This window comes from Chrysemys picta, chromosome 4 (genome assembly GCF_011386835.1).
Source record: "Chrysemys picta bellii isolate R12L10 chromosome 4, ASM1138683v2, whole genome shotgun sequence".
NCBI lineage: Eukaryota > Metazoa > Chordata > Testudines > Emydidae > Chrysemys > Chrysemys picta.
In genome coordinates, this window is record NC_088794.1 from 31,416,776 (window position 1) to 31,433,576 (window position 16,801).

Here is a 16,801-nt window from a genome sequence, read left to right on the forward strand (position 1 = left end):
GGGCCACTGTTGCCAATGAGCTGGGCTGACGACACGTTCCAGAAGAGTATAAAAGGGAGACTCCTTGCTGGAAATACTTTGATATTTCAACTATTCACAAAATCCCTGGTAACATCGTCTGGTAACAGCAAAGGTAACAGATCTGTTTTTTATAGGTTCTATTAATGGATCAGAGCTGGGGAGAAGTGGGAGGAGGGAATTGCAATTAAGAGATTTGGCAGCTTCTTGGGAAAAAGCAAGCAGAATTAATCACAATCCCATAAAGCTGCCTTCAGTAGCTTCTTTGGAAACAACAATGCAGTTTTGAATGGGTGCCAGGAGATACAAACGTTGGTTGGATTTCTTGGTAATTGGTGCACTGGGGTGTGTGTGTGTGCGCATTGGGTGTGTGTGTGTGTGTGTGTGCGCGCACACTGGGGTATGTGTGTGTGTGCGCACTGGGGGGGTGCACTAGGGCAGAGGTTCTCAAACTAGGGGTTGGGACCCCTCTGGGGGTCGTGAGGTTATTCCATGGGGGGTCACGAGCTGTCTGCCTCCACCCCAAACCCCGCTTTGCCTCCAGCATTTATAATGGTATTAAATATATTTTAAAGTGTTTTTAATTTATAGGGGGGGGGTGTCACACTCAGAGGCTTGCTATGTGAAAGGGGTCACCGAGAGATTTTATGGCAGTGCTGCAAATTCACTTGCAGGATGGAAGCTAGAGAAATTCCTTTTTTTACACTCTGATTCCCAGCTGTGCGTGTACTGTAGCTTTGCAAATCCGTCTTTCTCCTCCTCCTCTCTATTTTCTTGTGGTTTGCCGAGGTGCTCTGAGGCACGTTCGCCTATATCTGCAAAGGCCTTTGAGATCCTCAGATGAAAGGCCTGCAGAAGTGTATCTCAAAACGCTAAATATATTATAACGAGACGAGACTCATACCTCAGCCTGCAGCTGTGACTTCCCCCTTCCTCCCTCTATGAATGTGAGCATTACTCAGCTGATTTGCACCATGTTTGCAATTCAGAGAAGGGAGCAGGGAAGAAGGAATAATACAGACTTCTTGTGTTTCAGCGCTTATATTTAAATACCTATTATTTCCCGTCTGCTTAATGCCAAACAGCAGGCTAACTTTTACATTGGTTCCTCAGCATTTATAGGTTTCAGAGTAGCAGCCGTGTTAGTCTGTATCCGCAAAAAGAACAGGAGTACTTGTGGCACATTAGAGACTAACAAATTTATTAGAGCATAAGCTTTCGTGGACTACAGCCCACTTCTTCGGATACGCATCCGAAGAAGTGGGCTGTAGTCCACGAAAGCTTATGCTCTAATAAATTTGTTAGTCTCTAATGTGCCACAAGTACTCCTGTTCTTTCAGCATTTATAGTTGTTTACTTAGCACTTGCAATGCAATTTGCATTTGCAAAAGCACTTTACAATATTATCCCTTATGAATCTCTGCAGCACCCATGTGCAATAGGTTGGGAAGCTAAGGCATAGAAAGATGGGGGCGGGAGAACTAAGGCATATGGAGGTGTTGGTGGCTTGCCCACGATCATGCTGCAAATCAGTGGTTGAATCAGGATTAGAATTTAGCATCTCCTGACCCAAATACCTTTGGCTTCATTCTAAACCACCTCAGCTCTCTGTAAGGGGAATTTGATATTGCATGGATGAGACAGGCTGCCATGGGATCGGGTTGGCTCAAGAGCCAGACATTAGATGCTCCTGGGATATCTTAGCTATCTTCTCTACTGAAGATGGGTACCAGCTGAGTACCAGCGAGTAAAGGGGGAAGGGGGACTGATCTTGTGTAACATTGGAATACGGTGGAGAGTAAGGTGTTGCATGAATTGCAGGAGATTTTTCTTAAACTCAAAGAGGGCTGGGGGCTCAGCATGTCCCCTTCCCTCCCTTGTGGTTTGTAGCCGGAAGCCAGAGAGGAGCATTATAAGAAACACCCCAGCAAGTCAGGTGAAGTATTGGTTCCTCAGCAGCAGTATTGTTCATTAGACTGTAAGCTCTTCGAGGGAGGGGCTGTGGGACTGCACCTGGGTTGCAGATGCAGTACAAAGAGAAACGGCTCCATCTGCCAGCAAAGCCTGCCAGCTGCATGTGCCCCTCCCTTTCCCTGAGACTGGCGCCTCCTGGGGGTTCCTGCTGGGCAGCGGAGCTCCACACCATCCACACTGCCGTGGCTCGGGGCTCAGTGCCACAAGTCACGTTGCTCGAGTGGTTGTCGGCACACCCCGGAGAGGGCTCCGGTGCTAACACAGGAGTTGATTTGGGGTTACATCATGGTGGCGAATGTGAGTGACGCGCCCTGCTTCTCCCTCCAATTCATACAGGTTCTGCTTGGAGGTTTCCAATTCATCCACAAGAATTCCGTTTGGTAGCAAAGGAGTGAACTCCCCAATCCTTCCTTCCGCAATTAACCCACCACTGGCTGCGTGATGGCTGCATCCGAGAGCGAGGGGTAAGTGGATTGGGGGGAGCTGGCCGCGGGTGCGGTCAGTGCAGCATGGGCAACGTACACAAGCCGATGGCAGTAGTGCAACCTGCACTGTCTTGCTGTAACCATTGCCAGCAGGCCTGAGAGGACAGCCCCCGGGTAGGTGGATCACACAGCAACAACTCTTTTCCTGATCTCATGCTGGCAGCAAAGGCAGCCATGCCTGGCTAATGTCTGCCAAGGAACCACTGGAGACTGGCCCTCAGGGCTGTAACAGCCACTGTCATTCATCTAAGCGGCTGTCAACTGTGGCACATGGATGCCTGAGGACTAGTTGCTCTGCTAAAGGGAAGGAGCAGTTTATGGCCTTGTCTCCACTACAAGCATAAATTGATGTTGAGCCTGGCTGTCAGCAACTGGTTACCTCAGCCCGGACTGAGGGCTGCTAAGCCACAAGCATAGGAAATGATAAACCATGTCGAGCCCCATTTCGTCAAACTGTCTGAGTTCATTTGGGTGGAATGGTGCTAATGCCGGTGGGCCAGATCCTCAACTGGTATCAAGCTAGGGTGACCAGATGTCCCGATTTTATAGGGACAGTCCCGATATTTGGGGCTTTTTTTTATATAGGCTCCTATTACCCCCCAACCCAGTCCCGATTTTTCACACTTGCTGTCTGGTCACCCTATATCAAGCCAACGGAGCGATGCTGACCGACAACAGCTGGTGAGGGCTTTCCTAGTCTCTGCTTGCAACTTAACTGTGCTCACAAAGGTTTAAATGTCGCAGTGCACAAGACCAGGCCTAAGAGTCCACAGGATGATGGTGGATGCCAAATTGGACATGAGACTGCCGATGAAACGTACTGTCATGATTACGGGTTTGCTGAAGTGCACTGGGTGTGAAATATGACCACTTCTTTCTGCTGCAGGAAACAGGAATGGGAACATCTCAGTGAAGTATTTTAAGTTAAGGGATGCCTATCCTTTCTGTATCATTTGTATTCCCTTAGTGCCCATGGCCCAGAGCCAAAAAAATAGCTAGGCTTCTAACTCTTATTGAAATCAACAGGAGCTAGGTGCCTAACTACCATTGAGGATCTGAGCCTAGAGGGCCCAAGTGAGATGGGAACTCAGTGATGCTAGGTGCTTTACCAGGGCTCACCCCACTGGCGCCTCCTGCTGGTCATCTTGGGGATTAGCTCTGCAGGTCAGTACGCCTACTCCCAGTGGTGCCTCACTCAGTGTCCCTTCTGTTCCTGGACTCTCATCACTCCAAGGACCGCGGTGTTCTCGTCACAACCCAGCCCTCTGAATGTGTCATGATCTGCGCTCCCCCCTTCCAGGGGTGAGTGCTGCAGTCTAACTGTCCCACCACTTCCCCAGTGGGGACTACAGGCAATTGTCCGGCCACTTCCCCATGACCCCAGCACCCTCTTTGCCCTTGCCTCAGGGCTTCAGCCTGCAAATCCCAGCAGCCAGCCAGGAGCTCTTCTCTGGTCCCTGCACTGCTCAGTCCAGGGTGCAGGCTTCCTTCTGCCTGCCAGATACCCAGTCCTCCCTTCTTAAGCTCTAGGAAGTAACTGACCCTCTTCTGCCCTGCGGCTCTTCTTATATGGGCCTGCTGGGCCTTGATTGGCTGTTCCTCACAGCCTCTCTCCTATTGGCTGCTTCCTGAGCAGCCTCTCCTGGGCCCTATTAACTCCTTGCATGCCAGTGTGGGTAGACACCTAATCACAGTGCTGTAGAAACACATCAATTCATAGATTCCAAGACCAGAAGAGAGAACTGTGATCATCTGGTCTGCCCATGTACCACATAACAAAGGCCATGTGACTTCCCCACAATAATTCCTGTTCGAATATGGAAAGATATGGACTCAATAGACCAGTTAGACAAAAAGTGCGGGGAGGGAAAGGAACCATCATCATCCCCATTTTACAGATGGGGAAACTGAGGCACAGGGAGATCGAGAGATTTGCCCCAAGTCACACAAGGAGTTTGCAACACTGAGGCACCTAATTTTCATATTAATTAGTTATTATTGACTCACAATCCATTTATAGCATTTCTGTGAACGTGTTTCTCCAGAATAACTGCACACAGCTGTCTTGCGTGTGCGTTTTTATCTCTTCTGATAGATGCCTAGCAACTGTTGCTTGTTCGTTTGCGCTCACCAGCAACAGAAACTTGCAGCTGATCAACTCTGTCCTTCCCATGCATTCCCAGGGAGAAGGCAGCATTTCCTTGGGCTGCATTTTCTCCTTCAGCAGCACACACTGTTCAGCCTTAGCTGGAACAACAGAGCTCTTCCCTGGCGGCTCTGGTATTACTCGATTGTTGTTGTTTGCAGGGGTGGATCTTTGATCTGCCATTGACCAATAGGCCTGGCATAACCTCTGTCTCTGTCATTACAGGGGTTCTCAAAAATTACGATTTGCCTTCTGGCTGATTAAGCAGATCAACAGCGAAAACTACGAGGGGCTCCGCTGGGTAGACAGGGACCACACTCAGTTTCGCATCCCCTGGAAACACACTTCCAGGAAGGATATCAACCCTAACGATTACAAGATTTTCAAGGTAGGATCCCAAATGATTCTCTTTTTCCCATCCCCACTAACCCCCATCTCCTGCAGAAGCAAGTCCCAGTCCAGGGTGTAACTTTGGATTTACACCAGGGTAACTAATTAAGAGGAACTGACAAAACGATCAGTGTTGATGCCCTAATGTTGCTCTGTGACATTTGCCTTACAATGGTGTGTCACTGCGTGATGACCTTACATTGTAAGGATGCAGCATTGTCACAGTGTGGCACCAGGCAGTAGTTGGCTAGTGCCCTTTCATTCGATGGAGTATCCATCCACCAGGGTATCAGAGCACAGAAGGGTTCCTTGGCAGAATGCACACCAGGCCTCAGAATAATGACCAGCTTCAATTCCCATGGCTGTGGGAGGATCCCGATGACCCTGGTGGGGTTTGTAACATGTTCCCTTGCAGTACATCATCCGTCACTTGCTAGCCCCATGTGCTGAATATATCCCTAAGTAGGGGGTGGTTCCTGGTAAACAGAAGGCAAAGCTGGAACTCAACCAGTGTGGAAAATTGTTTCTGTCTGTCGTTTCAGTTATTTTCTTTAATAAATACCTCCTGTTTAAGACTGTTTCTATACATCATAATAGGGCTTCTGCCCCATCTGGAATGTCCTGGACTGTCCACATTTTAATGGGATCTTCCCTGCAGACTGCAGCTTACAGGCAATTGAAAGGTTCCCAGATAACATTGTCCTCTCATAATGCTCAGAATTTATGTCAAGATGTGACATGAAATGTCTCAGCTCAAGCTGGTTAGAAATTTTCAGGTGGAACATTTTTCTGTTCCATTGTCAAAATGGAAACATTTTGCTGGAATGTGTCAACTTCAATGAAATTTTGATGGAAACCAGGAAGATTCCTAATCACACCCTGCCTGCCAGGCAGAGTTCCATAGAGCCCCAGCTTCCAGGCTCCCCAACCTGCCTTGCTCCCTGCCTGGTGGGCGGCAGGGATTCTGAGCTCAGGGAGCTGGGGAAAGGTTGCCAAAAGTTGGAATGACGTTTTGGAATGTCACTTTTCTGAAACAAAATTTCAGAATTCTCCTTCCCTGGGAAATTTCAAATTTGCATTTTTTGTTCCATTCCAGAATAATTTTTTCCCCCTAAAATTTCAGAATTTCAGTTTCAGTTGGCACTAGGCACAGCTAAGAGTAGGATTACCCTCCGAAAGACTGATCTGGCAATTATCAGGGGGTAGCCGTGTTAGTCTGTATCTACAAAAACAACAAGGAGTCTGGTGGCACCTTAAAGACTAACAGATTTATTTGGGCATAAGCTTTCATGGGTAAAAACCTCACTTTGGATGCACAGAGTGAAAGTCGGCAAAGCGCTTGATGGGCTCCTTTAAAAAACCGACGGTGCTAACGGAGAGCTTGGAAGGAATTGTACAGAGATCTTCATGCCTTGCTGCCCGTGGGGCTAAGATCAAAATGGCTTTCTGCTTGACTGCACTGACAGACTGCTCCTTCTCTAATGCCTTCCGACCTGTCTTCTCTCCCTCAATCCCTCTCTTTATGGAAAGGCCTGGGCCATAACCAGCGGAAAGTACAACGAAAAGCTGAAAGATCTAGCCAAGTGGAAAACCAACTTCCGCTGTGCCATGAGAAGCACAAACATGTTCCTGATGGTGCAGGATAACTCAAAGACCTCTGAGGACCCTCACAAAGTGTATCAATACATCAGCCCAAGCCCCGATGCTGTGGCAGCTGCTAATGCCCCGACTACTAAAAGTAAGGATGCTGGCAATACAGGTGCAGACAGACATGGTTCTGATTTGTGGAGTGAGCTCTATTCTTTTATTCTCTGCCTGGCACTAGTCCAGCTCCAGTCTGAATAGAATCATAGAATAACAGGGTTGGAAGGACCTCAGGAGGTCATCTAGTCCAACCCCCTGTTCAAAGCAGGACCAATCCCCAGACAGATTTTTACCACAGTTCCCTAAATGGCCCCCTCAAGGAGTGAACTCACAACTCTGGGTTTAGCAGGCCAGTGTGCAAACCACTGAGCTATCCCTCCCCCTGCCCCCAGTGTCATGTGGGAAAAGATAGGATTTTAGGCAACTGCCTTTAAAAAAAGACCATGGGGGGCAATATTTCAAAAATAGTCATCCCCCAGCAGCTCCTAGTGTTCTCAGTCAATGGGAGCTGCTGAATACTCTTGAAAATCAGGGCTTGTGGCCTGAACTATGGGTGACATGGTTGGAGTGAGATCATGGTGTTAGTGCTGCTCCCTGCTGGTAGGGCAGAAGTGCTAACAGTACCGGATGTTTTCCAAGGGAAATCTCACTACCCTGCTCCTGCAGATTTCTGCTTTGAGCAAACTCTGACCTAGTTAGAGCTACCCTGTAAAGTCAATGGGGGTGTGAAGGCTATGGTGACGCAGGTATAACTGAGGGCAGCTTTCAAGGCTTCCAAACAAAGTGTCCAAAAGATCACAAAGAACCAGATAAACTGGTGGCATTAAGGGCAACATTTTCAGGAGGGCCCACTAATTTTTTGGGTGCACAACTTGAGACACTGCAAAGGGACCTGACGTTAAGAAAGGGGTCTGCATCTGCCCTCCGAAAACTAGACCTCTTCAAAGTGTCTCAAGTTGGGCACCCAAATTCACCAGTCCCTTTTGAGAAGTTAGGCCCTTGGTGTCTCCAGTTGGGCTCCTAAAACTTGAGGGAACCCCAAATTAGTGAAGAGCTTTCAAAATATGGGCCCTAAGCCCTGAGCAAATCCCACTTCTTGGAACTATGGATCGTGTTTAACTTCCCATGTCAGAAATTCCATTTGCTAAACCACTGCTTTTTTCCTCCCCATCCCTATGTAATTTGCTGTTGTCTTTTAGACAATAACCTGCGTGCCAGTAAAGAGGACATCAGCCCCCATTCTGAAGAAGCCCCTCATCTGCACCACCATATGCCACAGCAACTGCAGGTACCAGAACTGCGGATGGGAGAAGCGGGGGAAGTGCTAAGCTTCAAGGAGCCCTGGAATCATCAGAACCTGATAACGTTTCACTAAACTTAGGTGGCTCATGGGAAATTAACATGGATAAACTCCCCACCACCACCACCCCCAATGCTGTAGAGTTCTGACTCAATCAGCGTCACTACTAGAGCCCTCCATGTGACTGTGTCTCTAGACCAGGGGTAGGCAACCTATGGCATGCGTGCCAAAGGCGGCACATGAGCTGATTTTCAGTGGCACTCACACCGCCCGGGTCCTGGCCATCGGTCCGGGGGGCTCTGCATTTTAATTTAATTTTAAATGAAGTTTCTTAAACATTTTAAAAACCCTATTTACTTTACATACAACAACAGTTTAGTTATATATTATAGACTTATAGAAAGAGACTTTCTAAAAACATTAAAATGTATTACTGGCACGCGAAACCTTAAATCAGAGCGAATAAATGAAGACTCGGCACAGCACTTCTGAAAGGTTGCTGACCCCTGCTCTAGACAGTGTCCCTGGGAGTTGCTTGTACGCTGAAGGGACAGAATCTGGCCCCAGGAAAACAGCTGGGCAAATGATCATGCATCTCTTTTTGCAAAAGGTCATATTTGCAACACCAAATCAAAATACACAGAAGATGATCCAGCTCAGTCTTCTCACTGTGTGAAAAAAGTTTCCCACGATGGAATGAAAGTTTTTGGCTGGGGGAAAATGGCTTTCGTCTGCTACTAATGTAACCTTTTCATGCACACAGTGGATTGAGGTGAAGAGGGAACAAAGTTTACCTGTTCTGATTTTGGCATGAACATGTCCAAACATTCAGGACACCCTCTCTCCCCTCCAGCTCTTCCAGGAACCTTCTGTCTCTCAGAGGCCTTGTCTACAGGAAAAGTCTAAAATTTAACTAAGGGTGTGATTCAAAATCAGTTAAGCTAAACCAGAGCAAATCCTTGTGCGGACACTTCTGGTTTGGTTTAAACCAGTCTTGGTTTGGTTTAGCTTACGTCCGTTGGGAATCAGTTTAAAGCTACACTAGAATAAGCTACTCTTAAACTGCAATAAGTTCCACCCAGTTGTTTGTAGCAGTTTAGCTGAAATCAGTTTTAAGTTAACCTGGTGCGGCTTTCTCATGTAGGCCTGAGACCTTGGGAAGATTCTATTGGCTGCTGTGGAACTACTCTAATTCACACCAGCTGAGAATTTGGCCCCTGGGTCACACTGGGAGAATTGTCTCCATTCCAGCCACCAGTGGCCATATGCCAGCGTAGCTGCAAACCCTCATGTCCATAACGAAAGCCACCATTTGCATCGGGGTGCTTATCCCTGTGTCAAGCAGGCTCCCAGTTTCTCAGCCCCTCCCCTCTCGGATGCCTCTTCAAGTCAAGAATGCAAAGCGTATTTGGCTTGCATGCATCAGAATAGCCATTCTCTTTGGCTCAGACTGGTCTTAGCTGGGACTCGCATGTTTCTGCTGGGCCACTGGGAAGCAGCAAGTCTAGCAATAGAGTGAGGCCATGCCTGAATCCACTTCACTGGTCAAAGTCTCTCTGTGAATGGGTGCCTAGAAATGCCCAGCTAATTGTAGGGACGTTGCTTCACTGATGCACTTTGTCTCTCACATATCTCTGTGATGAATCCAATAAAACAAAAGGAAAATGGCCTCGTGTGCTTTGTTTTGCAGCCGCAGATAGAATTAGATTTGGAGATGTTGTCACTGGAAAACCCTCCCCAAGGTAAGTTACTTGCTGATTTCTTTTTAAATGTAAATGTAAATGATTGAATTCCAGAAGATAAAACCCAGAATAGAAACCATGGTGCTGCATATGGCCCTGTGCTCCTCCATTGTTTGTTCATGGATTTGGATCTCTTTACTGAAGGCCTACTGGCTTGGGCACTGGACTGAGAGTTGGGAGCCTGGGGGGACTCTTCCCTGCTCTGCCACTGACTCATTCAGCACCTTGGTTGAATCTATCAGCATTTCCACATGCCCTGGGGTAGGAAGCAGGATGAACTAGCCGGACATTATCCTGCGGCATACAGACTTTGATTCAAAGCCCTTGCCTCCTAGTGCAATAGCCCTGAGGCTTTTCCAGCTTGTCTGGAATTCTGCTGGAAGGTCTGTGTTGCATTTAATTCTAAACAAATAGAACAGGAGTGAGTAAATGTAATACATGCTTGGGAACCCTAGAGGGAGCTTAGGGAAGGAGTCAGGAGAGAATAACAATATGGTGGCGCTGATAAACCTTCGCTCCGATAAGCAGTCGAGTTTAATCCTTGTTCACTTCAGTTCAGATTCAGTGCCCTGCAGTTGGACTGTGGTCTGATTGCCTTTAAAACCAGCCTATTCAAGATCAATTTCCAACGCAGCAATCAATCAGAGACAATACCCCATAGTCGGTGGGTCAGTGGCAACAAGTCTGCCAAAGAACCCCTGCGTGATGCCATCAGGGGCAACAACCCCGGGCAGGTTCAACCATGGTGCTAAGGTCAGGAGGGAGACAGACTTGGCCAACAGTGTCACACACCCAACAGCTCCCTTTGGCCATGAATGGTGAGGTCCTAGCCAAACCCCATGGGTAGGAGCAGGGCTATTGCAGGCTTCCACCATGCAAAGTGAACTGCTGAGGAAAACCAGTTTCTGGTGGGGCAGGTGGAGAGGTGCGTGGGGAAAAACTTGTGACACGCATAGAGAAGTGCGTATGATTGAGACCATCCTCTGCTCCTGTTGCTCCACAGAGATGGATAGCGTGCAGAACGAAAGGCCAGACTACGACCCTGGCAGGAATCCTCCCCAGGACTATACCACCAATAATTCAGCCCCAAATGTCTACCAGTGCAGCCCCAACACACTCCACTGGATTCTGCAACAGTGCAACTTAACCCAGAATGGCTGCAGCCCACAGCAGCTGCCGTGGGCTCTGGATGGAGGTTTAGATCACGGTTCAGGTAGGCTGAGGCCCCGAAGAGTAGAGCTGTACCCAGAGGCGCCTACGTTTCATAATATAGCTGGCTCTCGCTGGACTTCCCATACTGTGTCTGTGTTAGAAGCGTTGGGTGGGGAGTGTCAGGACAGTCCCGTTGTATTCCAGGGATGAGGGAATCCTGCCCTTCCTTCTGATGTGCTGGTCGAGAGCTGTGGTTCTTCACCGTCCCATGCCAGCAGAGCCTCCTCCCACAGTGCGGACAGTCCCAGACAGGAAGCCGATGGGCTGCAGGGAAGTGGTTTGGGAGGTATCCCTCTAAACAGCTGCTCCACCCCATGTACTCGGCTCAGAAACTAAGTGGCAGGTTATTGTACGGCATCCAAGCAACAGCAATGGAGAGGACCTAAAGCAGGGGTGCCCACCCCGTGGCCCTCGAGGCTCTTAATTGTGCCCCCCTCCCCAGGGGCAACTGTGTAGAAGTAAATTCATACTTGGTCCTCGCTGAACGTGTGTCCCTGAGCAGCACAGTGTGACTTTGTATCAGCCCGGTTGCTGCAGCGAGGTGGGGGGAGCGCCGCTGCCCAGCCAACGCCCACTGTATCTCCCTCAGCAGCTTTGGTGTGAGCCAGAAGCACAGGGAGCGGCTACTCTCCCTTTCCCCTTGCAGCTGCTCAGCAGCACCCCTGCTGGCTGCCTGCTGCATTACAGGCAAGAGAGGTTGCTCTCTTCCCCGTGGGGCTATGGGAGCTGTAGGGAAAGCAGGACAAGAGTTTGACTAGCACGGTGTGGGTCCTGGGGGAGAGCCAGGCAAAGGACTTACTCCCCTTCCCCATACAGTCATCCAGGGCAGCCCAGGAGAAAGGAAAGACAAGAGCCATTCTGATTCTCTGCCCCATAGGCTAGAACTCCAGCTGTGACCCCCCTCCTCCTGCATGCCCACTGCTGGGACGACATCTAGGAGCCAGCTGTGCTGACTCTGGCTCCTGCTGGGGACTCCCCCACATAAGGGAACAGTGTTGTCCATTCTCAGGATTTTAAGCATTGAGTCCTGGGCTATTTGATATCTTGTTGTAAAGCCCCAGCTCCTGGAGTCATGGGATGACTCAAAATTCCCATCTTTCATTTAAAAAATGAGAAATAAGTTTCTAGCCCTCATGGTTGCAGAGAACAGCTTGAAATCGTGAACTTCAGAGGCAAATAAAAAGAGCCCCAAATTGGGGGCTGGGGGATGGTTATTTTCGGGGACTTGCGTGATGATTTGAGAGCAAGATGGGTTACTGACACCATGGGAGTCCTGCTGGGTAAGTTCCACGCCTGCCTCAGCAGTGGAAAGCGAGCCAAATTTTTGATTGGGACCCTCCCACCCTGCCCTTTCTGAGATGTCTGACCTTCAGGCTCGGAAGCTCTGGCACCACATCTCAAACAAATGGCAAGGGTCATTCACCCTGCCCACCCCAAGACCAGACCTGTGCTAGCGATGGGCAGCAAGGGCCCTGCACTGAGCCACTCACCCACATCGGGTGTGTTACAGCTGGGTGGATCAACCTCCGAGGTCAGGGTCAGTCAATAGCAATGAAATCTATCTCCTCTCCCTGTTTGGATTCCCAGAAGTGAGGTTCCGGGTAGGGTTGGGAAGCATGGGGAGAGCATTGCGATGGCAAAGCTTTATTCAATAGGAAGATCTTGCAGCATTTCCAAAAAGTGACAGAGCACGCTCAGCAGCTACTGAATTGTCTAATGCAATTGCTAGCATGCTGCAGTGCTTTACCCAACTCTGGTAATTAACACTGCGCTTCTTTCCCCCAGGCTATCCAAACCAACATATTGGCCAAAATAGCTACCCACAGCAGGGGAGCGAGATGGCAAATGGACCAGTGGAGGACTATCACCAATCAGTTGGCCAGTGGGTGACCCAAACTATGGCAGAGACTCAAACCATGCAAAATGCTTATGGCCCTTCTGCTGCCTCACTTCTACAGCAGCCCCTCCCATCCAGCACAGTTCCTGGCACGAGTCAGCTTCTTAATAACGCAGGTCAGTATATCCCCATTATCTGAGAGCTGACTGGTTTAAGCAGGCACTGGTCGGGTCATTGAGCCCCACAATGGAAGGATATGCTCCCCCAAGAGCAAATGAATCAGATATGTAACTAGGCTTGGGAGGTTAGATTTTTATCCGTAAATGTCGGTAGACGTCGATTTCACTCTACACACACAAACCGAGGAATATTCCATCAATAAAAACTGAAATATGCAGATAAGCAGCATTTTTCTTACTCTGGCTAACAGTTTACTAGCATTTGGTTTAAGGCTATGGGCTGTGTACATTTTGACCGGTGATGTCGACGATTTATGTTCTAACAGTTAGAAAGCTTTAGCTTTTTTGAAATCAAAGTCAGTCATTAAAGAATTAGTGCCTGGCCTGCCCTGCTGTCTGACCCCCTCCCTTCATTTCCCACAACTGTGAACATTTAAATTGAAAAAAATGCTTAAAAATAAACCATCGCCCTTATCCATCAGTTATCAGAAATAAACACCGAGCTCTGCCAAGCCTACTTAGAGCCGATACCGCACGTGAAGACAGTTTGCCAGAAAAGCCCAGCTCCAGTTCAGCACCTAAATGAAGCTCTTTGCTAGATGTAAAACTTCCCCCATTCCTTTGTAATTATTCATACTGCACCAGCAGGCCGTGAGGTGCTTTAGGGAGATAAAGTCTCTGTTCCAAAGAGCTTCCAGTCTACGGAATGTGGAGGATGGAAGGCAGCAAAAGCAAAACAGCTGAGCAGTGACGCAGTGCACGTGTCTGGGCAGTGCTGCCGTTTGTGCAGAATTATGATGTTGTTTCCTTCTCTTTAAAAATTTATCTTTTTTTTTTTTTTTGGACAGACAGTTTAGGGCTCAAAGCAGGGGGTTTCCAGGAGGGACTTTAGAAGAGTGTGGAAAATGATTGACTTGAGGACTGATCCAACACCCACTAAAGTCAGTGGAAGGACTCCTAGGCCTACTGGAAGACTCCCGTTGGTATCAGTGGGCATTGGATCAGGTCTGTCGGCAATGGCGGGTTCCAGGCATGGGGCACAGCACAGTTGCGTGGGATGAATACAAGGACCAGTTAGTCACACGGAGCAGAGGGGTGAGAAGAGCAGAGCTAAGTAGAAACTAACGTGTTCATTACTGCCTAGCAGTCTCACAAGCCTGTTGTTCCCCATCCTAGCGGAAGTCCTGTTTGAGGGGAGACCTCACCTCAATAACCATGCGGGTGTTCAAAGCACTTTCCTGAGTGAAGCGCCTGCAGGAAACGCAGTGATCTATCCAACACTGAATGGCCTGGAAGAGAACAGTTATCACCAGCTGGCAAATCAGTGGGCAGCCCCAGCAGTGGTGGAGCAGAACGGGTTCACCCAGCCTGCTGCCCCTCTCCCAGAGCAGCATCCTCCTCCCCACACAGCGCCATCGCGGAACAATACAGGTCAGTGACGCCACCCCAGCTGCCTGCCCCAGGGAAGGAGACCTGCCCCAAGCACAGAGTCCAGTCAGTCACCCACCCCTGCCTCTTACCTCTGAAGGTGAACGAGAACTGGGCCAGACTAGTCAACTCTTTAGGAAAACGCAGCTATTGGAACCAAATGGCACCGGCCTTTCCCACCCCACCCCTAGATTAGAGGGCCCTCTTCACTTCTCTTGTAGGTTTAGACATCTCGGCTTCAGGTTTGAAATAGACATCCCACCCCACCCCCATCCACATCTCAGCGGCCTCGTCTCCCCTTGCAGAGGCGGATCCAGGAAAATCCATGGGGTTCACAGACATGGCACTTGCATGTAAAGTGGGGACCAACTGCAGGGATGAACGGGTACCATAACACTCAGGCAATGCTCTGCTAAGACTCCCAACAAGGGTGCCAGTGGAGACCAGGCGTGGGGACGATGGGCTCAGCATGTCAGGGGCTAATCCAGCACCCACTGAGGTCAATGAAAGTGTCTTCACTGACTTCAGTGAGCATTACATTGGGCCCTTGGCAAGCAGCCTGTTAGGAACCAGAGAGCACCTGTTCCTGGCAGGCTCTCCTATATAGTCCAAGCATTCCCTCATCTCTTGCAGAAACCATTCCTCCCAATATGGACGTCACCATCTATTACCGAGGGAAGCCACTCCACGAGGTGCAGGTGGCCACCAGCAGCTTCCTGTTCACGTACAATAATGAAGACACCACCGTTGTCCCGGGCTGCACGCAGGTGGTCCAATTCCCAAGCCCAGATGAGCTGCCTGACCAGAAACAGGTTCAGTTCACTAGGCAGCTGCTCCTGAACACAGGGCTGCTGCTGGAGCAGAAGCACAAGAAGATCTATGCCAAGCGCCTGAATAAATGCAAGGTCTTCTGGGCCCTCTCCAGGCAACTGGTGAACATGGCTCAGAACCCTGAGCCCAAGCTGCTGCCACGTGGCACAGAGACGGAGATCTTCGACTATGAGGTGTTCTCAAAGGGTGAGTCTGCGGCCGGGTAGTTCTTACTCTATGGGGCCAGATTTATGGGTAGTAGTTAGATTAGCCGAGATAAACTCCAAGGGACTTTATTTACCATATGTTTGCACCATGGGGCTCCAATATGGTTGAGGCGCATAGGCTGATTATGGCCTGGAGCCCAACCTGCATAAGCACTGGACTCCAGGTTTTGCCTGGGCACTTCGGAGAGCAGAGAGAATGGCCAGGAGTAAGGATGAGGAAACCGCAGAATCTCCTAATCAGAATGTGGCCATGAGAGGAGCTATCTCCTGACCATCCCAGGGCAGTTTATTTAATCCAGCCAACCGAATGCCTTCCTTGTCCTTGCGCTACTAAAACCATCCTGGTTCTTTTTGCAGAGCTGAAGGATTTTAAGGAACATCAAAGGGCTGCATCTCCCGACTTCACCATCTACCTTTGCTTTGGGCAGTGCTTCTCCAAATCCAAGCCCAAGGAGACCATGTTAATCCTGGTGAAGGTGAGCCACGAAGCATCGTTCTCCCTTAGCTATGGAGGGAAGCGCTGGCTAAATGCCAAGCATCATTAGTCTCTGGCGGGATGGTTCAGTGGTTAGTGTTCATTCACTGACGGCCAGCTCCATTGACTTCAGTGTTAACGCACAGCCGCTAAGAGGCTGCGCCCCTCTTCTGCATGGAAAGGTCCGTGTAGCTGGTGAATAGCTAGTGCTTGAGTGAAGATCCCTGGATAACCAGCGGGGAGAGATTTACCCCCACCCACTTAACTTCATAGCCACACCGCAAGACGTGGGGAATCCTCCTCTGCCTTTACAGTCCTGGGAAGGTAACGAAGCATCCCTTTCTAGCTTAATTATTAGTCCTTTTTGACTACCCAAATTCCCCTCCCATGAGCCCTGCCAATGCACGCACCAGTCCTGGCTCACCGCTGTTCGAGAGGCGTGGGAACGCCTACCGTTCAGCACTCTGACACCACCACGGTGGGTACCAAGATAAGAACCTAGACTGATCCGATGGGGCTGCAGCATAGGCATAAGGGCCTTCTAGGGAAGAGCCCCAGTGCAGGAAACCCCTTCAGTCCAGGCACAGAGCCAGCCTGATGCTGCTTTCACAGCAGCCCCCAATGCAGAGCGTAAGCAAAAGGAAGGAAGAGGTGGATCAGGCACGGAAAGGCTGTGGCGAAGGCCGACCTGCACCCTGGCTATTCTGCATGCTTGCAAAGCCCACAGCAGACTGTTGCAGCTAGCACAGGGCTGCATCTGGGGTTGCCAGACATAGGTGAGAGATGCACTTGCCCCACTCTTGCACCCCAAGCCCTCACTTCCTTGTCTCTGGGCATTGCTGACAGAGCACGTCTCCCCCAGCAGTCACCCCCGGGGGCAGGGGACCAGATGGAGGCTCTGATGGGCCCATTCACGTGACTCCTTCACAAGAGG

General features: G+C 49.6%; 1 protein-coding gene across 1 annotated transcript in view; it reads left to right on the top strand.

The window, feature by feature from the left end:
- IRF7 (interferon regulatory factor 7) overlaps nt 1–16,801 on the top strand; it is a 22,792-nt gene continuing 5,991 nt past the window's right edge. Inside the window, exons 1-11 of the mRNA XM_005290614.4 lie at nt 1–133; nt 2,329–2,456; nt 4,849–5,011; nt 6,544–6,751; nt 7,857–7,945; nt 9,648–9,699; nt 10,703–10,912; nt 12,697–12,924; nt 14,104–14,358; nt 14,989–15,372; nt 15,750–15,868. Of these exons, the coding sequence (XP_005290671.2) occupies nt 2,434–2,456; nt 4,849–5,011; nt 6,544–6,751; nt 7,857–7,945; nt 9,648–9,699; nt 10,703–10,912; nt 12,697–12,924; nt 14,104–14,358; nt 14,989–15,372; nt 15,750–15,868 (1,731 nt within the window). The 5' untranslated portion in view covers nt 1–133; nt 2,329–2,433. The remainder of the gene's footprint in view (nt 134–2,328; nt 2,457–4,848; nt 5,012–6,543; nt 6,752–7,856; nt 7,946–9,647; nt 9,700–10,702; nt 10,913–12,696; nt 12,925–14,103; nt 14,359–14,988; nt 15,373–15,749; nt 15,869–16,801) is intronic.